An 18769-nucleotide genomic window follows, 5' to 3' on the forward strand; every position below is an offset into this window, starting at 1 on the left:
AGACTCCCAGGCCCGTGCCCCGTCCCTATGCAACAGACAAATGGTAGCAAACCTTGTGACTCCCAGGCCCGTGCCCTGTCTCCATGCAGCAGACAAATGGCAGCAAACCTTGTGACTCCCAGGCCTGTGCCCTAACCCCATGCAGCAGACAAATGGCAGCAAACCTTGTGACTCCCAGGCCCGTGCCCTGTCCCCATGCAGCAGACAAATGGCAGCAAACCTTGTGACTCCCAGGCCCGTGCCCTGTCCCTATGCCGCAGACAAATGGCAGCAAACCTTGTGACTCCCAGGCCTGTGCCCTAACCCCATGCAGCAGACAAATGGCAGCAAACCTTGTGACTCCCAGGCCCGTGCCCTGTCCCTATGCCACAGACAAATGGCAGCAAACCTTGTGACTCCCAGGCCCGTGCCCTAACCCCATGCAGCAGACAAATGGCAGCAAACCTTGTGACTCCCAGGCCCGTGCCCTAACCCCATGCGGCAGACAAATGGCAGCAAACCTTGTGACTTCCAGGCCCGTGCCCTAACCCCATGCAGCAGACTAATGGCAGCAAACCTTGTGACTCCCAGGCCCGTGCCCTGTCCCCATGCAGCAGACAAATGGCAGCAAACCTTGTGACTCCCAGGCCCATGCCCTAACCTCATGCAGCAGACAAATGGCAGCAAACCTCGTGACTCCCAGGCCCATGCCCTAACCCCATTCAGCAGACAAATGGCAGCAAACCTTGTGACTCCCAGGCCCGTGCCCTGTCCCTATGCAGCAGACAAATGGCAGCAAACCTTGTGACTCCCAGGCCCGTGCTCTTTCCCCATGCAGCAGACAAATGGCAGCAAACCTCGTGACTCCCAGGCCCGTGACCTGTCCCCATGCAGCAGACAAATGGCAGCAAACCTCCTGACTCCCAGGCCCGTGCCCTAACCCCATGCAGCAGACAAATGGCAGCAAACCTTGTGACTCCCAGGCCCGTGCCCTATCCCCATGCAGCAGGCAAATGGCAGCAAACCTTGTGACTCCCAGGCCCGTGCCCTGTCCCCATGCCATACTGCTTATTTATCGATGGTTATCAATTGATCTCTGGTATGTACTGAGCGCTCGCTCGCTTTGTGGAGAGCCCCGTACAAAATGCTGGGGAGGGTCCACTCTAACAGAGTTGGTAGATGGGACCCCCTGCCCACAAGGAGTTTAGAGGAGGAGTTGGGCGTCAAAAACAGATTATTGGATTGGTTTCATCACACCCCACAGACAAACGTTTGAAGTCAATGCCTGCCTATGACAAAGGAAGAAATCATCTTTAGGAGGCGTGAAGATGGAGCCATCTAGTCTCGGCTTGCTATCGCTTCAGCAGAACCCTTTCATTTTGGCCTCATGATGGCTTCTGCTTCATGAAGCAGCTTCTCCCCCTCGTCCCCCTCTCCATCCCCCTCATCTTACCTCCTTCCCTTCCCCACGGCACCTGTATATATGTTTGTACATATTTATTACTCTCCCCCTTTTAGACTGTGAGCCCACTGTTGGGTAGGGACCGTCTCTATATGTTGCCAACTTGTACTTCCCAAGTGCTTAGTTCAGTGCTCTGCACACAGTAAGCGCTCAATAAATACAATTGATTGATTGATTGATTTATGTGTGTACCTCCTAGGATAGTAAACTTCTTAAAGCCATACTCTGCACACAACAGACTTGATCGAAAATAGCGTAGCACTCCAAGGCTAACATTCGGAGCCGTGCGAATGCTTCCCTTGGCAGAGATAAAAGCTGGAAATGGGTGAGAGAACATATTTTTCCTAGAGATAGAGAAGGCAAAGTATATTAAATTGAAATCAGGGGTTTGACTTTAGCACCGTTAAACCCTATGGTATATTTTTACTAAATGCTTCAGGTCCTATTTTCAACAGTTACTCTTCTGGTCTGTGCTAGCTCACTTCCACCCTTAGATATGAAAGGTTTTAAAGCACACCACTTGGACCGCTATCCCACCTTCTTACACTTATATCAGGTTTGGGGTGAACGTTCACCATTATCAAAGTTATAAAATCATTTTTTCACACAACTTCCCTCTACCATAGACCACAGCCCAGCCAGATTTTGTTGGTTCATATCTCATTCAGCAGCATGGCTCAGCAGGAGAAACAGCATAGCTCAGTGGAAAGAGCACGGGCTTTGGAGTCAGAGGTCATGGGTTCAAATCCCGGCTCGGCCAGTTGTCAGCTGTGTGACTTTGGTTAAGTCACTTAACTTCTCTGAGCCTCAGTTAACTCATCTGTAAAATGGGGATTAAGACTGTGAGCCCCCCGTGGAACAACTTGATCACCTTGTAACCTCCCCAGTGCTTAGAACAGTGCTTTGCACATAGTAAGCCCTTAATAAATGCTATTATTATTATTATTATTATTATTATTATTATTATTATTATTATTATTCAGGAGCCCTAACCCACCTAGCTCAATGATTTCTGAGGTGGTAGTAACTGATCGCACAGACATTGGGTTTGAAATAGTTTGACCATCATTCATTCATTTAATTGTATTTATTGAGCGCTTATTGTGTGTAGAGCACTGTACTAAGTGCTTGGGAAAGTACAATTCAACAATAAACAGTTAGATTCCTTGCCCACAACGAGCTTACAGTATAGCAGGGGGGTGACAGACATCAGTACAAATTACAAAAAATTACAGATATTCTGACCCCACTTCCAAACACTTAGTCATTTGCACATTGACCTTGAATCCCCCCGTATGCAAGACAGAGAAAATGTGGGGCTGTTCATTTCAGTTCAGAGCCAGAGTTATTGCAATTCAAACCAAGTTTATGACCCTAATCAGGAGAAGGCATAGAAGCACATGAGCTTTCTAGGATAAGTAAGATTTGGCATCAAAACCACTCATGCCCTTTTAATAATATCAGAAATAATGTAGAAACTTGGTCCATGGGGTCTATTGAAGTCCAGTAAAGATTGAAAAAATAAAAAAAGGATTTATCTATGATCAGCAGTTCGAACCACCTCAAAGAGCTGTTTGTTGTTTGAAATTGTCTTTCACCCCTTTTTCCTATATTAATCTATCCCCACACTTTACATATCACTTAATGTACTTTTTTCAGTTTGTATTTTCATAGTATTTGGTAAGCATTTACTAAGTGCCAAACACTGTTCTAAGTATTGGGGTAGATACAAGTTGATTAGGTCGGACACAGTCCCTATCCTGCATGGGGCTCACAGTCTAAATAGGAGGGAGGACAGGTATTTAATCCCCATTTTACAGTTGAGGAAACTGAAGCACAGAAATTTAAATGACCTGCCCAAGGTCACACAGCAAGCAATTGTCAAAGTCAGAATTACAACTCAGGTCCTCCTGACTCCTAGGCCCGTGCTCTCTCCACTAAGCCGTGCTCCTTCTCTTAATTAGTTGGAATTTGTTTCATTCAGGCAAGGGAAATTGAAGAGGAATTTTATAAAATTCAAAAAGAGATGTTCTGTGTTTAGAAGCAAGAAAGCAGCAATCCTAAAAATTGTTGCAATTCATAGCTCTATTCAGTAAGCTGGTACCATGGAGGTAAATAGGGGAAAAAGTGTCCAGCACCACAAAAATAGTTGGCATTGAGGCCGAAGGAGACGTGGGCTTGTCGATATTATGGAAGTGCTGATTGAGACTCGATGATACTCCATGACATTTTTCCTTCCATAGAAATTTCCTGATCCGTGTGTCTTCCTTGGGAAAGTAGGACATAATGTTTCTCCACATGTCTCAGGGCCATAGGAGACTCCATTAAAAAAAAAAAATAAAAACAAAGAAAGTTCAATTATGGTACAAATTGAAAGTGCTTTCACAAGCTGTTGGACATTCCCCCTGTTATGGTTATGGGCTCTTAACTCTCTCCATTCCCAATCCAACCCCTTTACTCTTCCATTATAAATATTCTCAGAGAAGCTTTCTAGTGTGAGACAAGTTTCTGGCCACCAGAGAAAGTGGGCATTGTAGGTATTTGTAGACATGCCTGATGAACTTTTCAGAGCTGTAGGTTGGGGTTGGAGGGGGAAGAGAGAGAGAGAAAGAAAGAAACAAACAAGCACCATGTAACAATGTGACAAGCAGGCAGAAGTGCTGTTTTCTTCCGTGTTTTTTCTTCAGTGTTGCAGGGGAAGATGCACAGAGAAGAGTTCTTCTTTGGTTCCTTCTAAGAGGTTATTCAAGTGATTTTAACCTTTGATGAGACATAGGTCATGACATTTAGACCCATGAGAAGAGTAAACAACGAGCTGTCTTCAATCTTGCATGTTATTGATGGACAATGGAATAGGATATGTCAAACCTGACAAAGAAATGCTTTTGGCACTTTTGAGTAATCAGTTTCACACACATGCTGGGTCTTTTGCAAAGGCTGGAGCAGAGTCCCAGTTACCCAGTGCCAGTAAATAATGGGTCCTGAAAGAGTTGAATGATGGAATGTGCTCAGATTGACAAAGAACTTTGAAAATTCTATATTGATACCAAATAATTTTTGCGTGTTCTCCTCCACCACCCTATTATTTAGCTTTAGTTGTTCACAGACATCTCAGTACATTACATTTTTATTTCCCTTGCAGTATGGTATATTTTTCTGGTCTACCTACCCCCAGGTTACAAGTGGCAGGACATTGAAAAGCAGCATGACATAGTGGATAGAGCACAAGCTTGGGATTCAGAAGGTCCCAACTCTGCCACTTGTCTGCTGTGACCTTGGGCAAGTCACTTCACTTCTCTGTGCTTTAGTTACCTCATCTGTAAAATGGGGATTGAGATTTTGGGACAGGGACTGTGTTCAACCTGATTTGCTTGTATCCATCCCAGCAGTTAGTATGGTGCTTGGCACATAGTAAGTGCTTAATAAATACCACAAGTATTATCATTATTATGATGATGATGACGATGATTGGAAACAAATAGATTATGTGACCTGCTTAAGGTGAGTGGCCCAGCTGGAAATGTAGTCATCTGTCACAAACCCGCCCCCCCCCCAAAAAAATTTATACATAAAGTAAGCATATCCTCCACATTACAGAAGCTTCAGGAGAATGCTAGCTAATGATGCATTCAGCTGCCTTTTTTAAAGAAGGGAAACTGTATTCATTCACTCATTCATTCATTCAATCATATTTATTGAGCACTTACTGTGTGCAGAGCACTGTGTTAAGCGCTTGGGAAGTACAAGTTGGCAACATAGAGACGGTACCTACCCAACAACGGGCTCACAGTCTAGAAGGGGGAGACAGACAACAAAACAAAACATGTAGATAGGCGTCAAAGTCGTCAGAACAAATAGAATTAAAGCTATATGCACATCATTAACAAAATAAATGGAATAGTAAACATGTACAAGTAAAATAAATACAGTAATAAATCTGTACAAATATATATACAAGTGCTGTGGGGAGGGGAAGGAGGGCAGGGGGGATGGGGAAGAGGAGAGGAAAAAGGGGGCTCAGTCTAATAAGGCCTCTTGGAGGAGGTGAGCTCTCAGTAGGGCATTGAAGGGAGGAATAATAATAATAATGATGGTATTTGTTAAGTGCTTGGTATGTGCAAAGCACTGTTCTAAGTGCTTGGGAGGATACAAGGTGATCAGGGTGTCCCACGTGGGGCTCACAGTATTAATCCCCATATTACAGATGAGGGAACTGAGGCCCAGAGAAGTGAAGTGACTTGCCCAAAGTCACACAGCTGACAATTGCAGAACTGGGATTTGAACCCATGACCTCTGACTTCCAAGCCCGGGCTCTTTCCATTGAGCCACACTGCTTCTCATAAGAGAGCTAGCTTGGTGGATGTGTGGAGGGAGGGCATTGCAGGCCAGGGGAAGGACGTGGGCCGGGGGGACGACAGAGGGACAGGCGAGAATGAGGTACATTGAGGAGATTAGCGGCAGAGGAGCGGCGGGGGGAGGGGGAGGAGGCTGGGCTGTAGAAAGAAGGAAGGGAGGTGAGGTAGGAGGGGGCGAGGTGATGGAGAGCCTTGAAGCTGAGAGTGAGGAGTTTTTGCTTGATTCGTAGGTTGACAGGCAGCCACTGGACATTTTGGAGGAGGGGAGTAACATGCCCAGAGCATTTCAGCACAAAGATTATCCCGGCAGCAGAGTGAAGTATAGACTGAAGTGGGGAGAGACAGGAGGATGGGAGATCAGAGAGGAGGCTGATGCAGTAATCCAGTCGGGATAGGATGAGAGATTGAACCAGCAAGGTAGCGGTTTGGATGGAGAGGAAAGGGTGGATCTTGGTGATGTTGTGGAGGTGAGATTGGCAGGTTTTGGTGACGGATTGGATGTTTGGGGTGAATGAGAGAGCAGAGTTGAGGATGACACTGTATTGGTTATTGAGTACAGGCAAGCAGATTACCCTTTCCATAGCTGCTATCTCTCCTCCTGATTAGTCATAATAATAATTTTATAAAATTTTGAAGCTCCCAAGGAATGTCCTCAGAGGGCTCATTCATTGTCGTATTTTTTAAGCGCTTGCTGTGCACAGAGCACTGCACAGAGCGCTTCAAAGTCCAAATTAGGTAGAGATGCTAGAAGTCGCACTGAAAGACCCTTGCGAAGCAGACAATTCCTTTTCATTATTGAACTCCCTCTCCCACTTACAGATGTGTGTTTTAAATTTTCCATTCTGTTATTTCAACTCCACTTACTCCAGCAGAATTACTAAACAGGAATGAATAATAGATTTAAAATAATTTCTGATGTGGATTCCTGAAAGGATGTGGTCTCCAGTGGTTGAAGATCTTTTAATGTGTATATTGAGTAGTCTGGCTTAATGGATTTAGTGAGTGTTCATGATGAACTTTTGTTCTACTTTGCAAAACTCCATGAAAGCTGGCCCATTCATACCAAAGCTTTGAAAGTATTAGCTCAAGGCAAAAAGTTGTTTGTTTTCGGTATTTTATGAAAAAGTGGAATCCACTGTACTAAGGATCAATGGATATTTCAGGTGCCCTACTTTGGTGCTGGAAGGCACTTTTGTTAGGGTTGAGTACCCATGTAAATGTTAGTTTCTGTATATCTTGTTCCACATGGAAGAGGGTTTTGTGTGTGTGCTGTGTGGATTTACTGGCATCTAGTGGTAGTACTATATTATAGTCTAAATATAACTAGGTTTTCGCCCAAGTGACTTGGAACAGATATTCCCTGTGGACTGGAGTTTTGAGTAGGACAGGAGTGCCCCTTGTTCCCGTCCCCTTAGTACCTCTTTGACCTTGGGGTCCTAATATCCCCTTCCTAGGTTCTAGTGCCTTAGGCTGCCACAACTTTCATGGCAGCCTTCTACTTAAGGTGACCAGAAGCCTGGCTACGTAAGGGGAGAGCCCAAGTGAGGGGTTGGGAGGAGACAAGGAAATGAGGAGTGGGTCAAAGGGCAAGGAGAAGAGAAGGGAAAGGGGCAAAGAGGAGGCGAGAGGTTAGGGGCAGTAGGACAAGGGGAAGCACTCGCCTGCTTCTTCTGCCTCCATTCATTAGCCCCACCGGAGACACAGCTCAACATGTGGGCCAGTTCACCCGGGACGACCACTTCTCACTGGGTGACATGGTGGACTCATCCACTCCAAGTGAACTATTTTGCCTTGGGTCATGTCTCCTTGAAGACCCCCAAGGCCAGAGTTTGCAGAGCCCTGAACCCATAGACATGGAGATCATTGGATGGCTACAAACACCGGGACCTAGCTTTCCTTTGCCTGAGGCCTGCAGGGCAGTCTTGGCCCCTCTCTCTCGGGGCCCCTCTCCACATCAACCTTCCCATAAGTTTCTCTTCAAAGTGTTTTGGGACACCAACACTTCCCAAAGAGCATTGAGCTGGAGATGGGGTTGAGACTAGCATGTTTAAAGTGGAATGCCTGTTCCCTGTTACTTTTCTCTCCTGTTTTCTTTCTTGGAGCTTTACTGGTTTGGGTGTTATGAGGAAGGTAACATCCCCTCATTTTAGAGCACCACTGAGCAATGAGAGCAGTGCATGCTGGATCAGGAATGGGCCACCATTCTGCCCAATATTCTTCGGTCCTTAACTCATCCTGGCCCCAGGGATTCCCCCAGATGAAGTCTGCCAGTTTTTCCAGATTGAATTGAACAAATGAATTTTTTTTAAAGCAACTGAAAAATTTTCAATTTGCTTTTCAATTAATTCTCCACAAGACCTGTCCAAATAATTGGTTTACCTGATGATTCTTCAATTTCCAGTGCTGGCTAATTAGGCAAATTAATGACCTGTGACTTTTTCTCTTTTTTTTCTTTATCCTCTACTACAGATGTGAAAGGGCCGCCTACCCACCGCTTGTCGTGCGGTCAGTCACCTTACACTGAAACAGCAAAATGGGAGCGGAAGTACTGCATACTTACAGACAGCCAGTTGGTGTTGCTCAACAAAGAGAAGGAGGTGAGATGTCTGTAGCTGACGAGGTGCCCTTCCCCATCTGACTGCATGCCCAGAAGAAACAGCCCAATTTTGATTTTCGTTTGAACCATTGAGGTTATTACCAGGGAACTGCGGAACAAGTGAGGGAGGCTCAAAGTATAGTTTTGGAAATAACTATAAAAATACCTGTAGTATTTAATTGCTTACTACATGCCAAGCACTGTACTAAGATACAAGATAATCAGGTCCCACATGGGGCTCACCGTCTGGGAGGGAAAACAGATATTCATTCCCCAATTTGCAGATGAAGAAACTGAGGCACAAAGAAGTTAAGTGACTTGCCCAAGGTCACTCAGTAGGTACATGGCATAGCTGGGACTAGAACCCAGATCTTCTGACTCCCAGGCTTGTCCTCTTTCCACTAGGCCATAATGGTCCTTAAACTCTAGGAAATACGTCCTTGCACGCCTTTGATTCACATAAAGATCCAAGCACAGAAACGGTTACATTTCAAGACTACAGAAATTTTGAGTTAGCAAACAAATTCCCGAGGCCTGGTTGGTGGCCTTGGTGTGTTTGAGCATTTTTAGTTATGACACTTTCAGTTTGGTGAACTGAACTACACGTCCCCTTTGATGCGCATTCTACCATGACTAGATCTGTTCTCTGAATGAGCAATGATGCCCACAAATAGGAATGGTTAAAATGAAGCTGTTTTGTTACTTGTGACAGGCACATTTCCTCAGCAGATGCTGACAGGTGTGAGTTGGGAGGAGGAGGAGTCCTGAGTAACATGAATTAATAATAATATCAGTAATAATAATTGTGGTATTTGTTAAGCGCTGTCTATGTGCCAGGCACTGTACTAAGCACTGGGGTGGATACATGCAAATCGGGGTAGGCACAGTCCCTGTCACACTGGGGCTGTGGAACGCACAGTCTCAATCCCCATTTTACAGATGAGGTAACTGAGGCCCAGAGAAGTGAAATGATTAGCCCGAAGGCACACAGCAGACAAGTGACAGGGCCAGGATTAGAACCCATGACCTTCTGACTCCAAGGCCCATGCTCTGTGCACTATGCCATGCTGCTTCTCCAGACCCCATCACCACCGGTGTCTGCACTCATCCTCTGACCCCACTGCACAGCTGGGGGAAGCTCCCTCAGAGAGAGATGCAGAAGGTGGAAGCAAGTTGTTGGTCCCATCAGCAGCCTTAGGCAGGGCTATTTCGAGGAAAAGTGACGAGGGGTATCTAAAGCTGAGTTTTACTGGGCTGGGGATCAGAACTCTAGGGCAGGTTAGGGGAAACTTGGTAGGGGCAGGGTTTGCTCATGTGGGGAATTGGTGGTCTGTTGGATTGGGGGCCCTAATTCAGGCTCATCCCTCATAACACAAGGACTGTGTCTTAGCATTCTGAAACTGTCCACTGAAACGCCAATGCCATTCAACCAAGCAAGATTTAGCTTGTAACCTACTGAGCTGTCATTTGAACTGGAAGAAAACACTGTCAAGATGAACCAGGTGCAAGAGCTCCCAAACAGTGAGAGAAAAGTAATCCTACAAAAGAAAAGTGTGAGCCCCATGTGGAACAGGGACTGTGTTTGACCTAATAACTTGTATGCATACCAGCACCTAGAACAGTGTTTGGAACATAGTAAGCACAAAACAGATACCATAAAAAAAGAAAGGAGAGGAGTGGAGGGGTGAATGGATCGAGAGGTGATGAGAGGAGAAAATGGAGAGAGATAGGCTGAGAAAGAGGCATCAAGAATAAAGCAGGAAGGAGGACAAAGAAGCAAGGGAGATGGAGAAAGTTCATTCTCTTAAATTGGAAGCAGAAAGTTCAGTTTCCCAAAGACCACTTTGAGTTGAAACGGTAGGGAAAATGCAAGTCACCAATCCAAAGAAGACAGTAGGGGAAGAGGAAAGGAAAAACTACATTATTCCTCTCAACATCCAGGTTTTCCATACTGCAGTTTGTTTCCCAGGCTTCCTTTCAACTTCCTCTGAAATCCCCCTGGCCTGAACCCCTCCTCTTTTCGCCCCCAACAAGTCATTTACATTTGAATTCCATAACTTGTTCAGTAAATAGTTGTGGGTTGTGATAACAAACAGCATTTTCAGTTTCCTGTCCTGGCATCTTCTGCCTTCTTTATAGTATGAATATAGTATAGTTTGAATGCCAGTGCCTGCCTCAAACCTCTGCAGGGGCAGGGCCTTTTCATTCCACAAAGGGAGGCCCTCCATGAAGTGCTTGTCTCTCGATAGAAAAGCATGCTGTTAATTTTGATACCTTTCCTCTTGTCCCCACCTTTTCATCTTTTCCCCAAGATACTTGTCCTAACTCTGCCCTAGGCAAGGAAGCAAAGGAGGGAGTGATATGAGTTGTTTAATTACCAGAGAAAGGAGCTCATCCTCTGCCCTTGAGTAATCTGGAAAATTGTGGTGTCTTTCTTGGCAAATCAGAGTGCAAAGTCATTGTAGTGTCTGCTCCTGGGATGGCAAAACTCTGTATTTTGTTAATTCCCCACCACCAAACGCTGGCTGGCTGTCTTTTCAGACAACAGGAAATGGTGGCAATCCACTTGCCTTGTGGGGCTGGAGAGAGGGAGGGTAGGGCAGGCAGGGAAGTGCCAGAAGTTGCTTTTGCCCTATCTGCCCAAGTCATCTGAAGCCCATGTCTCAACTGAGGAATTCTGATGGAAATTTTGGGATCCCTTGAAGCGGAGAGTTAAATTTTCTCTGCTTAGGATGTTTAAAACCCTAATCAAGTAATCATGGGGTACTTATTGCTGTATTAAAGATCAATTAGGCAGGGTTTGCGAGGCGGTAAAACAAATCTTTATCTAGAAACACTGCTGGAAAGGAGGAGAATTATTATATTGCCCTACAGCATCATTCATGTATTAGGTCTGTGTGGAGGATCTTTTAGGTATTCTCGTATTTTGCATAGTTATTGTCCAATTTGGGGAAAGTCTGTTTTGAGGGGGGCTAAATATGAGAAGTGTTAAATACACCGACTACTAATTTGGGGATTTAGCAGAAGGGTAAAGTCATGCAGAAGGTGCTCCAAAGAGCCTGCCAGGAAGCACCTTGAGAAACGACTCAGTGGTTTAGTAAATTGCTACATGCAAATTGAGTCAAAGGCATTGTCTGTATGTGATGGAGTGCACTGCCCTGCTTAGGTGTCAGGCAAGGCTCCAGCTGGCCTGGCCCAGGCACACCCTAAAGAGGAGTGGTTGGAGGGACCAATTTCAGAGTTCCCTTTTCTCCACAAGTGATAAAAGGATGTAGGCCAAGTGGACTCCAGTGTTAAAGTAGCTGGAGAGGTGGTTACAGCTGGTGATAGCTGCTCTCAGGGACCAGCTAGCAGGAAGTGGAGGGGTGAGCCTCTCTTGCCACTGGTAGCCATCTGGAGGGCGTGAATTCACTTCATTCTCCTTAAGGAGACCTCTAAGATTTCCATTCTTTTCAACCAGGAGGGCCTGAGTCGTGGGTCTGGCCTTAATGGAGAAGGGACTGTCCTAAAGGGTTAATACCAAACTGTCTAAGTGAATAGCTCCTTGGAGACCCTTAAATGGTTAATAATTACCGTATTTATTATTAAGTGCTACTATGTGCTAAGGATTAAGGTAGCTACAAGAGAATCAGATATAAACTAATCCTGTCCCACATGGAGCTCCGAGGCCAAGGACCCTGAAATTCAGAGATACTGCACACAGTTAGTGCTCAGCGAGTACCATGTGTTGATTAAATGACTTGCCTAAGACCATACAGCAGTCCAGTTGCAGAGCTGGGGTATCTGTTAAGCACCTAATTTGTGCCACGCTGCTTCTCAAAGCACTGTACTTAGTGCTTGAGACAGTACAATATACTTAACTGCTTTTCCTATCTCTTTTCTCCCCTTTAGAAAAGGGGCAGATTATTGAAAGACCCAAAGGAACAAACAAAGGGCAAGAATAAAAACAAAACCTGTTTCTTGCAAGTTTCAGAATAATGCTTTATGAACAGTGTAATGTTTAGTCTGGCAATTTAGAATCTATACCCAAAATCAGTTTTTGGTCCATCTCTTTGCAGCAGGAGACAAAACTGGTCTTGTTAATATTTGTGATGTTTGTGGGATCAGCTTCACCATGATGTGAAGTTAATCCCAAGTAGCTCTCAAACATAATTTGCCAGTAATTTTTGAATTTTTGCTTGTGGAGAAATCAGTTGCCTTTGGAACAACTTAATGAGAAATTCAGTGGTCTTTAACCAGGGAATCAAAGAAATTTGGCAGAGAACTTTGATTCTGAAAATGGGAGTCCCTTGGTGTTAATATTTTACACCAAGATATTTCTTGGTGTAAAGAAGAAGAGATATTTCTTCTATAAATCGCATAGGTAGGACTGGAAGATACTTGATCCTTATGTAAGGATTGCAGTTTTCAGAAGAACATTTACTATCGTTAGACTCATATCCTGGGAAAGAAAGGAACAGACAAGGACCTATACTTTAAGGAACATTTTCAGAGACTGTCTGGTCGTGTTGTAAATTTTAAGGGCTGGAAAACAAACAGGAACTTGAATCTGCTTTTGAGAAACAGATTGGGTCAACTTTATACCTAGCAAGAAGGCCTTATTGATTTCCTTCCCAGTTTTTGTGGAGCCTATTGGAAAGAAGGTGGTTCAGTACACTTTCAGTGTGGTAGGCCTTTATAAACTTCGTTCCAGAAAAAAACTCATCATTGCAAGACTAGCTAGCCTCCATGAGGCTCACAAAAAAAGCTGCTTTTTCCTTTGAGGCTTCAGCAAAGCTGGAATGAACGTGGGGTAATAATGGGCAATAAAAGAATGCTATCTGTTAAGCACTTACTTTATGCCTGACACTGTACTAAGTGCTGGGGTAGATAACAAAATAATCAGGTTGGACATAGTCCATATCCCACATATGGCTCACAGTCTTAATCGACATTTTACAGATGAGGTAACTGAGGCATAGAGAAGTTGTGACTTGCCCAAAGTCACACAGCAAACATGTGGCAGAGCGGGGTTTAGAACTCAGGTCCCCTGGCTCTCAAGCCCATGATCTTTCTATTGGGTCACACTGTTTCCCACATATTGTAATAGAACTGATCTTCCAAAGAATCCAAAACGTTTGGACAAATTTCTCATTCATCTCTGCCTCAGATATGGGACTTAGGAGAATGAGTACTTTTGTGTTTTAAATTGATCCCTACACTTAATTCTCTGTATTTCATTTTCTTTATTAACTGGGGGTAAAATTGCTACCCACATAACAGGATTGTTGTAAAGATTGACCTTGGTAAAATCCTATGTAATTCAGAGTAGGCTATTTCTACAATTACTGTTAGTATTAATTACCTATATCTTCCAAATCGGACATTTCTTAATGCCCCAAAATTTTGGCTGGCACATTTTATACGTGCAGATAACCAGTTATTGTCTTGGCTAGAGTGGGGAATTCTTAGTCTATATAAAGGAATGTGGGTTCCCGGTCCCCATGGTGACTGGAGTCTGGAATGCCTTCCAGCTCTTTAGGTTGCAGGTTGCAACTTGGAGAGTCTCCATCGTTATCATTGGCTCGGATATAGGAGTTGCATTATTGAAACAAAGCCGGAGGCAGGTGCACTGAAGCCTGTTTTTAGCGTGGTTGGGTAGAATTAATGGTTACAGCAGGTGTCGATTGACCCCTCCTTCCTCTCCCTCTCCTCCCCCTCCCCATCCCCCCTGCCTTACCTCCTTCCCCTCCCCACAGCACATGTATATATGTTTGTACGTATTTATTACTCTATTTTATGTGTGCATATTTATTGTATTTTATTTTGTTAATATGTTTTGTTTTGTTGTCTTTCTCCCCCTTCTAGACTGTGAGCCCACTGTTGGGTAGGGACCGTCTCTATGGGTTGCCAACTTGTATCTCCCAAGTGCTTAGTACAGTGCTCTGCACACAGTAAGCGCTCAATAAATACGATTGAATGAATAAATGAATGAATGAATAATGCTTGACATCGATCTCTGGGCCTTTGACCATATGAACATAGTGCGGTAAATAGTTAAAATTGGCTATGTTCAGTGTTGGAATAAATAACTCATGAGTATTTGGAGCTAAGAGTACTCTGTTCATCTAGATAAGGGGTAAGCAAATATATTGTTGACTAATTGGGGAGAAGTCAATATCATGATAAAGGGTGTATCTCTGCTCCTTTACACAAACCTCAAGTGGAAACAAAGGGCTCTCATTTAAAGAACTTTGGCTAAACCAGTCCCGTGATGCACCTCTCTCACCCTCCATTTCTAAGACGATCTCTGCTCTCTCCATCCCATCTCAGACAACATGTGAGGCAGTTTGCCCTTTTAGTTTTCATCCTAATCTTCTGGAAGGCCGAAAATGAAATCAGAGATCTCTTCCAATCAATCAATCAATCATATTTATTGAGCGCTTACTGTGTGCAGAGCACTGTTCTAAGCGCTTGGGAAGTACAAGTTGGCAACATATAGAGACAGGCCCTACCCAACGGTGGGCTCACAGTCTAAAAGTCTGATAGAAACCACATGGTCTGTTTCCTATCTAAGACCTCAGAGGAGTGTCTCCAGGACTTTATTCCTTTTGCCTAATTGGCCTTCCACAGGCAAGATTCACAAGCCTGAACAGTTCCTCCCATTTACAATTTCCAAGGACAAAATTACCTGCTAGTTATGTGGGTGGATGTGTTTAAATTTATTGGCACTAAGCAGGCATGCACCTGGATATTGATTTATGTTCACTGTACCCAAGTCAATTTATAAACTTGCCTTTCCTGGTTATCCACTCCTCTGTAATGCCCTGCAAGAGGGAAATAGTGCATTAGAGTTAATTATTTTGTACGTTTTTACTTCACCTTGTTGGTTGCTTAATCATTGCTTTATTCTCTCATCATCCTGTCAGGATCTAGTACAGACTACTGAAGCATCACACTAAACCCCGTTATTTGTTTTTGTTTTGGGTTTTTTTGGCTTGTTTTCATCTAGGTCTCTTCAGAAGGTGGGCAAGAGCCTCAGACAGATTCGACCAAAGGGCGATGCCTGAGGAGAACTGTGAGCGTCCCTTCAGAGGGTCAGTTTCCCGAATATCCACCGGAGGGCGCCAGCAAGCTAGGTAAGCTGGAAAGTGGGGAAAACGTCCTACACTTGATTGTGTAGTTGTAGATGTCGTGTTGTTATGCCTTCGAATAAGGCACAACTGGCCTCGGGTTCTGTTGTCACGTTGTTGTTGTTGTTTTGTAAAAAAAATTGTATGTTAACTGAGAGATGGAAGGAAGCCATTAGTCATTCCTTTTAGACTGTGAGCCCACTGTTGGGTAGGGATTGTCTCTATATGTTGCCAACTTGTACTTCCCAAGCGCTTAGTCCAGTGCTCTGCACACAGTAAGCGCTCAGTAAATATGACTGATTGATTGATTGATTGATTGATTAGAAAATGTCTTTCCTTATAAACGAGTGACAACCAAGTGATTTTTTTCAGTGCTGAGATTTATCTGTCCCATTAGTGAGGCTACTATTTGGTATCAGGGAAGCGGAGGGTGTGATTCAGATAGTGAGATTATTGTGGGTCTACAGCCCCACATTTGCGAGATTGCTCCACAGCCCCAGGATTTGGAACCGAGAAGCTTTGCATTCCGTCGTGAGGGGCTGGGGCTGGGATCGGGCACAACTTGGCTTCCTGGGTGAGAGCAGATGTGTGAATGAATGCACAGGTGTCCCTGGGGATTGCTGAGGATTCCATCCCAGCCAGTTCACAAGACACTTGTACACATGAGAGGTTCTGTCATGTATGCTGGGGCCCAACCCCATCGTTTCATTCATTCATTCAGTCTTATTTATTGAGCGCTTACTGTGTGCAGAGCACTGTACTAAGCACTGGGGAAGTACAAGTTGTCAACATATAGAGACGGTCCCTACCCAACAGTGGGCTCACAGTCTAGAAGGGGGAGACAGAGAACAAAACAAAACGTATTAACAAAATAAAATAAGTAGAATAAATATGTACAAGTAAAATAAATAAATAGAGTAATAAATATGTACAAACATATATACAGGTGCTCTGGGGAAGGGAAGGAGGTAAGGTGGGGGGGATGGAGAGGGGGAGGAGGGGGAGACGTGGCTGAAAGTCCACGAATGAGCTTGTCATTCTCTGGACAGGCCCAACCACTGGCAAGGTTCATCCCATTCAGAGCCCAAGAAGGAAAGTTGACTCACACCATTCATCTGGCCTCCAACATACCCCTGTTCCGCAACTTCAATTTCCATGACAGTTCCCAGGCCCAAGCAGGGCCTCCCAACTCTTAGTTTAAGAAATATTGGCCTAGTCTATGCTAAACCCTAACTGTGTAGGGGAGGAGAATGTGAAAATTTAAACCCTGGGACTTCATAGTTATCTTTCAGTGGGATTTTTTTAAGCACGGTATTGTATACCCTGAGCACTAGAGTGTAAGCTCCATGACCGTAAGGATCATGTCTACCAAATGTAGTGTAGTCTCCCAAGTGCGTAGTATAGTGTTCTTTGCACAGTAAGCACTCAATAAATACCACTGATGGATTGATTGCCAAACACTGCACCAAGAGTTGGAGAACGGTAGAATAAACCACAGAGAAGCAGCCTGGCTTAATGGGTAGAGCATGGGCTGGGAACCAGAAGGATCTGGATTCCAGTTCCAGCTCCACCACCTGTCTGCTGTGTAATCTTGGGCAAGTCACTTCACTTTTCTGTGCCTCAGTTACCTTATCTGTAAAATGGGGATTATTAATAATAATAATAATGGTATTTGTTAAGCACTTACTATGTGCCAGGGACTGTTCTAAGTGCTGGGGTAAATACAAATAATAGAGGGTATTAAAATGAGGTAACTGAGACCCAGAGAAGTGCCCAAGGTCCTACAGCAGACACGTGGCAGAGCTGGGATTAGAACCCAGATCCTTCTGACTCCTAGGCCAATGCTGTATCCACTAGGCCACCCTGTTTCAAACCAGTGTAGTTGGAAACCATATCAGGTGTGGCTGGAACTTGTATCACTCGTGTGTGTGGGTGGATCAGGATAACAGTATGCAGTTTCCAGCCCTGAGGAAGTCCAAGTCCACCTGCAGGGCCTGGCACATAGTAAGCGCTTAACAAATACCATAAATTGTGCAGACTCCTGTTAATTCCTCTTCTCTCCTCTCCTAGCCCTTACTGTACTTGGTGACCCCTATATCCTACCCCCAAATCAGAACTTTTCTCTATATTTCAATCTTTAAACTCTGATGGGAACTCCAATCATGACACCAACTTGGTGCAATTTATCTGTCTCTTAAGACTGGAAGGCATATCACAGTTCCCCGGACAGGGTTCCTTACAGAAGTGCCTCTGTAATGCAGATACGTACATTCCTAAAAACAGCTAGGAATTAGTGAAACTCTACTCCCTCCACCCAACTCCCCATTGCCTCCATCCGTGCGTATTTTCATGGACTTGTTGCAAACTTTTTTTGATATCAAAGTGCTGATTTTAGGAGACCTGAATACCAAAATACAATTAATAATAATAATAGCATTTATTAAGCGCTTACCATGTGCAAAGCACCGTTCTAAGCACTGGGGAGGTTACAAGGTGATCATGTTGTCCCTCGGGGGGCTCACAATTCCGAATTGTAAAGCAAAAACACTCTTCTGGAGAATACCCCCGCATTCAGTGGTGAGTTCAGGCTTCACTCATGTACATCACATTGGTTTTCTTAAACAGTAGAGGCAGGATTCAGAACTTGTCAGTAAGTCTTCTCTAAAGCAATAGTACCACCATTCTCTGCAGTTGTTTGGCTTTTTCATTCTTTTGACTTACAAACTGCTCATAAGAGAGAATCTTCCCCAGTCATTTACATACTTTAGTTAAGTCATTCAGATGTGAATCCAGTGAGGTGCAGAACAGGTTTTGAGAAGCAGTGTGGCCTAGTGGAAAGAGTATGGTCCTTGGAGTCAGAGGACCAGGGGTCTAATCCTGGCTTTGCCATTTCTAAAGCTGTGTGATCTTGGGAGAGTCATTTAACTTCTTTGTGCCTCAATTGGTTACCTCATCTGTAAAAATGGGGATTAAGACTGAGTTCCATGTGGAACATGGACCATGTACAACCTATCTTCTATGTACCTCAACAGTTCAGTGCCTGGCACATAGTAAGTGCATAATAATAATAATAACTATTATTATTATGATTACTGTGGTATTTAAGAAATTACTATGTGCCAGGCATTGCCCTAAGCGCTAGGGTATATATAAGCAAATTGGGGTGGACGCAGCCCGTATGCCACGTCAGGCTCACAGTCTCAATCCCCATTTTACAGATAAGGTAACCGAGGCCCAATGAAGAGACTTGCCCAAGGTCACACAG

The 18769-nt window shown here is 44.3% G+C and overlaps 1 protein-coding gene across 3 annotated transcripts in view; it reads left to right on the plus strand.

Annotated features, from left to right (window-relative positions):
* RASAL2 (RAS protein activator like 2) overlaps nt 1-18769 on the plus strand; it is a 260025-nt gene that overhangs the window by 124853 nt on the left and 116403 nt on the right. For all 3 annotated transcript variants that reach the window (XM_038758689.1, XM_038758690.1, XM_038758688.1), the window contains exons 2-3: nt 8266-8393; nt 15384-15510. In XM_038758689.1, coding sequence (XP_038614617.1) covers nt 8266-8393; nt 15384-15510 — 255 coding nt within the window. The remainder of the gene's footprint in view (nt 1-8265; nt 8394-15383; nt 15511-18769) is intronic.

This window comes from Tachyglossus aculeatus, chromosome 16, assembly GCF_015852505.1.
Source record: "Tachyglossus aculeatus isolate mTacAcu1 chromosome 16, mTacAcu1.pri, whole genome shotgun sequence".
Lineage (NCBI taxonomy): Eukaryota > Metazoa > Chordata > Mammalia > Monotremata > Tachyglossidae > Tachyglossus > Tachyglossus aculeatus.